We start from the raw sequence: 6,997 nt of genomic DNA on the forward strand, positions 1-6,997 counted from the left end.
TCAAAGGTCTTACTCGACCAAATCCAAAAGAAGAAGAATAACCACCCACCAAGCCCTCCCGAGCTGCCCATAATCGGTTGCCTCCACCTCCTCACTAAACCACTCAATCGTTGTTTCACTAAATTATCGAATCAATATGGGCCCATAATTTCCCTTCGTTTGGGTTCACGCTCCGTCATTATCGTCTCCTCTCCATCTCTAGCCGAAGAATGTTTCACGAAAAATGATTTAGTCTTCGCCAACCGTCCCCGCCTAGTTATAGGTAAGCATTTAGGATACAATTTCACCTCCTTAGCATGGGCACCCTATGGTCATAATTGGCGTATCCTTAGGAAAATCACCAACCTTGAGATCTTCTCATCTAACCGTCTCGAGATGTTCTCTAATATTCGTTCCCATGAAGTCAACTCCATGATCCAGCGGTTAATGTTACCTCAACCGTGGTGTTTAGACGAGTATCGGTTAGTGAATATGAATTCAACATTTTACGACTTGACTATTAACATAATGACGAGGATGATGGCCGGGAAGAGATATTATGGTGAGGATGTGGAAGAGAAGGAGTTTGAAAAGGCGAGGGAGTTTAAAGAGATTATGGAAGAGGTTTTCGATTTGGTTGGATCACCTAATGGAGTTGATTTCTTACCTTGGTTAAAGTGGGTGAGTTATTTTACTAGGATAGAGAAAAATATAGTGAGGGTAAAGGAAAAAAGAGAAGATTTCTTGCAGAAACTGATCGATGAGCGACGTCGAGACAACCAGAGTAAAAGTTTCTCTGCCATGGAAGAAAAAGATACGAGAAAAAACATGACGATGATTGATGTTTTGTTGTTGCGACAATACAAAGAACCCGAGTACCATACAGATCAAATGATTCGCGGAGTTATTGGGGTAAAAATTCAATCCTTAATCTTACAATTACTTTTTAGCTATATATATTAGATTAAGGGGGTTTGGGTCATGAACTTCGGTTTAATACTAAGTTTGACAATTATTTTAGGGTTAAGGTGGGTGTCTACCACCCCACGTTAAAAAAAAAAGATCCTATCACCTCAAGCCTATCACGTTTTTAGATTAGAGAAAATTGGTTAGAGAAAATTGGTCAAAACTCTATCTTTCATTTTATTGAGAATTTGTCACTCAATTTGTTTAAATCTTCAGTTTTCTAAGTATTTTCATAATTTATAACTGATTAAAAGAGATTTGCAACTGATTGCAAGATAGTGATAACAAGTTTGCAAAAGGGTTGAAAATATAATTTTTTTTTTAATTCCAAAAATTAAAATTGAATCTTGGGCTAGTTTCCTCTTTAGATTTATGGTTATCTTTTATTGCCCCTCAAAGTGTAATTAGCTTCCTGCACGGTCCCTTGTCCCTTGACCTATCTCGAGATGGTCAATTATTTTGTTTATTGAAGCATTACATAAAAAGTCAATTCTAACTATCCAGTACAACATTTTTGTCATTTTCTTCTTACATTTTAATTTAGTCCCTTAGTTTATCTCTTTTCACTTGTGATCTTCTTCATCATCATCTTTCTCTTTTTTCCTCTCTAGGAGCACCTCCTACAAAACATTTTTTAAATCGAAATTAAATTAAATTATGGGTGTCTTCTATCTCAAAATAAAAAATTTATTCAATAAAATTTTCGAAATATAAAAAACATTCAATTAAGAAAATTCAATCTTTTTTATAAAGAAGGACCTCCATTAGTAGAGTTCTCTTCTCCATTAATGGAGGTCTGCTTGTGAAGAACATATATGGTCTGTTGGTAAAACAACTCCAATGGTTGAAGTAATTTTGATTCCATCCTGAAAATCCTAACAATCCTGATAATCGTTGCTTATGTTGACCACTTGACCCATAGTTTAGACCACTTAATATGGCTTCAGTTGGTCCATTCTCAGCTACAAATACTAGAATATTTGGTAAACCCATCTTCTTTATTGCAAATTCTGAGTTAAGACCCCGTTGATGGGAGTATTCTTAGAGAGAAAAAATGTCGATGAAAACCAAAAGTAAGAAGAGATAAACTAAAGGACTAACAAAGAAAAGGATAAATGAAACAACCTGAAAAGTTTACATTTGACATTTTAGTATATGCTTGTAAATACACAAAATTAGACCATCTTGACATTTATAGTAACTTAACGGGCCACGCAGGGAGGTAATCATACTTTAGGGGGCTAAACAGAAAATAACTCTAGATTTATGTGTCCCACTTTAACCTTTTCTCTCCTTTTCAGTTATTATTATCAGCTGGAACAGACCCCCCAGCAGGAACCATGGAATGGGCACTGTCATTATTGTTGAACAATCCACAAGTGCTTAAGAAGGCCCAGGTAGAGATTGATTCACAAGTTGGAAAAGATCGGTTGGTCAATGAATCTGATCTTATTAAACTTCCTTACCTTCGTGCTATAATCGTCGAGACACTTCGAATGTATCCACCTGGACCATTACTAGTACCACATGAATCGTCAGAAGACTGCATGGTCGGAGGTTACAACATTCCACGCGGCACAATGCTATTCGTGAATATGTGGGCCATACAGAATGATCCGAAGTTATGGGACGAGCCCAACAAGTTTAAACCAGAGAGGTTTGAGGAGATGGAACAAACAAGTGTAAGAGAAGGATTCAAGTTGATGCCATTTGGGTCTGGAAGGAGAGGTTGCCCCGGTGAAGAAATGGCTATGCGTTTGATGGGATTGGCTTTAGGGTGTCTGATTCAATGTTTCGAGTGGGAGAGGGTCAATGTGGAAGAAATGGTGGACATGACAGAAGGAAACGGGCTCACCATGCCAAAGGTCCGACCCTTAGAATCTAAGTTTAGGCCCCGCCAAACCATGTCCGATCTCCTATCTCATCTCTGAACATATCAATTATGTTTGTACTTTGTTTATGTTTGGACTATTTTGTATAATATATGCTGAAGGTTGTGTTTCGAATACTACGGACTTTTCATTCATAACATACTAAAAGGTAAGAAAATGCAGCAGAAGTATTGACATATACCATTCTCATAGAGATAGTATAGAAAGTTGGCACCAAAAATTGCGCAACTTTTGACTACTCTGTACATTTACAAGATCTTGCAGCTAATGTTACAGAAGTTCTATCATCTTCTAAATTCACTTGGTTATGCCTGAAATGTTATTCTACAAGGAGAAAAGATTTTACCTCCCGGATATGCTCATACCGAGAAATGTGGCGAAAATCAGAGTCTTTGTTGGTACGATGAGAATGAAAATATCCATTCTAGATCAGACAAATGCACGTCCAACTCCGAGATGCCTCTTGTGGAGAGGAGTAGATGACCTGTTGCATAACCATTTTTACATTTCAACTGTTAGTTTATAGTGGATGTGTTTCTTTCTTTTTTGAAGTCTGAATCTGACTCAACTTGCTTCTTGTTCGTTTAAATTTGACTCATCAGCAGCATCTATGTTTGATGACAAATACTAAGTTCAACCAAGTCAGATGTTTTATATTTATCCCCAAAATGGTCCAGCATAGCTCAAACAAGTGTTTTCAACTGAATCAGATTTGACAAGTCAGATATCGAAAACAAGAAAAGCAAACAATGAGAAATCTGACCTGGGTTGAGCCAGACATCGAGTCAGCTTCCAGCAGTTGGCAGCATCAGAGTACAACACGATTCTAATCTTCTTACTTGATTGAACAAGAGATATGTTTTACTGCTCAGTTTTCAGTGCCTCTGAATAACTTGGCCCATATTGTGCTCATCCATGTCGGAAGGACATCACTTCGTGCAACAAGATAGATAATAAATGACGCATAAGCACACGTGATAATCAATACTATTAAACCAAACAATAGCCCGGTCACTTCAGAACGGAAGAAATCCAGTAACAAGTAACCATTTATCACTATTACCAAACCAGCCACAGACCACGCAGCCATCTGCAGCAAAAAAACACCAAAAATTCGCATAATGAGAAACTAAACAGGGTATAAACGATTATCAGTTAAGCCTGGAGCAAATTTTAACTCCGAATCTTTTAAAGCAAACTCATAAGAGAATAAAAAATTTACACATTTCTTTGGAAATCTTGTTTCTTCTGAGCCAAGGTCAGTCATGGAAAACGCGAAAAGATAATGTGATATACATATGTATAAATGAAGAAATAAAGAAACCTAACACACAGACGGACAGAAATTAGAGCTTACCTTAAGATTAGGGCCAATTTTGAAGACACCCATAATGTGCTCCTTAGAAACCAAGCAAAGTAATGGAATGACTGCAAATGGAATCTGAATAGACTGAAGAATATTAAGCCATTCATTTAAAACATCCAATGATTCTTCCGAGGTATCAAAAACAAGAGCAACAATTACAGTTGGGATTATTGCACAACTTCTTGTGATCAAAGCCCTCATCCATTTCTTCAAACGAAGATTCAGAAAACCACCCATGATGAATTGTCCCGCGTAAGTACCCGTGATTGTACTACTTTGTCCAGCTGCTAATAACCCAATGCCCCATATATAGAGAATTGGAAGAATTCCGCCCCCAAATTTCTCTTCTAGATATTGACCCGCATTTACTAGACCAATGTTTTTCGCTTTTTCAGTACCATAAAATCCTTTCGCAAACACAGTAGTTACACATAAATTAATCATAAAAGAGATGAAGAGGGCAATAGATGACTCGATAGTATAGTAATTAAGGGCCTCTTGAACCCGTCCTATCTTTTGGGTATCGACCTTCCTCGACTGCACCAGAGCTGAATGCAAGAAGACATTATGGGGCATAATAACACAACCCACTACGCCCACCGCTTGTCTTATAGTTCTAGAACTAAGTTTCGGAACCAATACACCTACAAAAGAGAACCGAATTCGGAAATGCTTCAAATTTAACCACAAACAGTATCCTCAAGAGTGATTAAGTTATAAGTTTAATATAAATATACTATATGAATACCTATAAGAAGCTCATGGCCACTAGGTTTGGTTTCACCAAACATCCAAGCAAATGAGATTCCCATTGTTGCAATCAGAACAGCAAAAACAGCTTCTAATTTCCTTACCCCATAGTTTTCAAGAAATAAAAATACGAAGCTGTTCATAATAAAAACTGAGTGAGGTCATCAGATATGCAACTTCATTACATATAAACTAACCTAAAAATGAAGAATAAAAAGATAAGTGATTGAATTGAATTCTCTTTTTCTCTCTTTGAAAAGAAAAAAAAAACTTAATTTCATCCAGAAAACTCAACCTACTTGAATTGATCAAAGCTGAATTTAAGAACTAAGGAAAAAATTAGGGTTTTTTTTATGTACTTTACCAATCAATTGCAGTGATAAGAACACCACCCCAAAGGGGCAAAATCCCATGACTAAGAATCTGAATAGCAATAGCACTACCAATAACCTCTTGAATATCAGCTCCAATTAGAGCCAATTCAGCCATTAACCACAACAAAAAGCTTGCCCATTTAGGGTATTCTTCTCTACAAAGCTCAGCCAAATGCCTACCCGTAGCAACACCAAGTCTAGCTGATAACAATTGAATCAAAAGACCCATAATAGTAGACCACATCAATAACCATAAAAGAGAATAACCAGCAATTGCTCCTGATTGAAGATCCCCTTCTAAATTTCCTGGATCTAGAAACGCAATACTCATTAGAAATCCAGGTCCTGTAAATAACCAAAGTTTTTTCCATGAAAAAGGTGGTGTTATAGATGAATTATCTTCTAAATCAAGAGATGATGATGATGATATTCCTTTTTCATCAATACCCACAATCTGAATCTTTTCAGTTGAATTATAAGCTGTTTCTTCTTCTTCTTCTTCGTCTGATTCAAGAGATCTAGTCGTTAATAATACTCTGTCTTGTTCAAATTTAGGAGATCTAGTAGTTAATAGTACCTTATTTTCTTCTTCTTCAGAAGAGGAAGAAGTAGAAGAAGAAGATCTAGTGGGTAACAATTCACGGTTTTCTTCATGTTTCAGTGGATGATCCATTGCTTCACTGCAATTTCCCCCCTCTCTCTCTCTCTCTCTCTCTCTCTATATATATATATATATATAAACACTTCCTCTCTCTATTGTATTTGTGGGGTCTGACGATGGAAGCACTCACGATCTTCCTCGTAATAGACACAAAATGTTAACATCTCTAGATATCTTGATTTCATAGACATTGGTGGACACTTTATTTTCAATGTCTATTGATATTCAGATGTCCATGAAATTAAAAAAAAAATATATATATATATATATATATATATATATTTATTTATTTATTTGAAATAGCAGTAAACATATATTATTTCGTACGATAAGATAATAATAATAATATTATCTAAATAACAAATTTCTACTAACTATCCACCAATGCCCACCAATATCCAAATGACCACGTATGTCTAAAAGTATATTTTTGAAATATTAATAAAATATGTTATTGAATATGACTACAGAATAATAAGAATAAATTTTCGCCAGTTATCAATAAAAAAAGAACAAAATATTCACAACATATTTTATTTATAGACTCGATATCTTGAAATGTCTATTGAAACATTTTATCCATGGATTTAATGTTATTAAAAATTTGTGTGGGAGAGTGAGTTTCCATTGTTCTTTTTTGTTGAAAGACTATCTTGAAATTGAAGAGTTAAAAGAATAATAAAACTATTGGGGTATTGAGTATTGACTATATAAGGTGCAGGAGTTTGGTTAAACGAAGTAATATTTTGTTCTGAATTGAGAACAAAATAGTTCAGCAAAAAACTTCAGTCTTCACTTAGAAATGGGTGAATCTGATCATCCACTATATAGATGGGTGGTGCAATATGACATGGTTTTGTTAAATGGAAACCTAACAAAGCAAGTCTTGGTTTCATTGACATGTGATAGCTACATAATGTCATCATTCTCAACTGATTTCCTTAGTTGAGAATCTTTGAGAAAATCAAATCTTTTTTTAGATATTTCTCAAATCGCCCCCAACTTTGTG

At 35.6% G+C, this 6,997-nt stretch overlaps 2 protein-coding genes across 3 annotated transcripts; one reads left to right on the forward strand and one right to left on the reverse strand.

Moving 5' to 3' along the window:
- Nucleotides 1-3,013, forward strand: LOC147570467 (cytochrome P450 81Q32-like). The gene is made up of 2 exons (XM_086657043.1): nt 1-891; nt 2,247-3,013. Exons 1-2 carry the CDS (start codon nt 376-378, stop codon nt 2,874-2,876), a joined length of 1,146 nt encoding a protein of 381 aa, XP_086513169.1. The 5' UTR covers nt 1-375; the 3' UTR covers nt 2,877-3,013.
- LOC147570468 (metal transporter Nramp2-like) lies at nt 2,943-6,164 on the reverse strand. Of its 2 annotated transcripts, XM_086657042.1 has the most exons (6): nt 5,905-6,128; nt 5,318-5,831; nt 4,952-5,088; nt 4,195-4,847; nt 3,601-3,927; nt 2,943-3,321 (listed from the first exon to the last, which is right to left on the reverse strand). In XM_086657042.1, the coding sequence occupies exons 2-5, from the start codon at nt 5,656-5,658 to the stop codon at nt 3,706-3,708; spliced, it is 1,353 nt and encodes a 450-aa protein (XP_086513168.1). In that variant the 5' UTR covers nt 5,659-5,831; nt 5,905-6,128; the 3' UTR covers nt 2,943-3,321; nt 3,601-3,705. The 2 variants fall into 2 exon arrangements, with proteins under 2 accessions (XP_086513168.1, XP_086513167.1); XM_086657041.1 differs by having other exon boundaries at nt 5,318-6,164.
- Nucleotides 6,165-6,997: the final 833 nt, after the last annotated feature.

Source organism: Eschscholzia californica, unplaced genomic scaffold (genome assembly GCF_041429995.1).
Source record: "Eschscholzia californica isolate CP2 unplaced genomic scaffold, dmEscCali1.0.p SCAF_1, whole genome shotgun sequence".
In the NCBI taxonomy this organism is placed as follows: Eukaryota; Viridiplantae; Streptophyta; class Magnoliopsida; order Ranunculales; family Papaveraceae; genus Eschscholzia; species Eschscholzia californica.

Excerpts from the sequence above, each read along its gene's own strand:
- LOC147570467 (XM_086657043.1), top strand. The coding sequence starts at position 376 with ATGTTCTCTAATATTCGTTCCCATGAAGTCAACTCCATGATCCAGCGG. Across the intron at positions 892-2,246 it reads TGATTCGCGGAGTTATTGGG|TTATTATTATCAGCTGGAAC; the intron begins GTAAAAATTCAA and ends TCTCCTTTTCAG.
- LOC147570468 (XM_086657041.1), bottom strand. The coding sequence starts at position 6,000 with ATGGATCATCCACTGAAACATGAAGAAAACCGTGAATTGTTACCCACT. Across the intron at positions 5,089-5,317 it reads CTTATCACTGCAATTGATTG|CTTCGTATTTTTATTTCTTG; the intron begins GTAAAGTACATA and ends TATTATGAACAG. Across the intron at positions 3,928-4,194 it reads AAATTGGCCCTAATCTTAAG|ATGGCTGCGTGGTCTGTGGC; the intron begins GTAAGCTCTAAT and ends TTTTTGCTGCAG.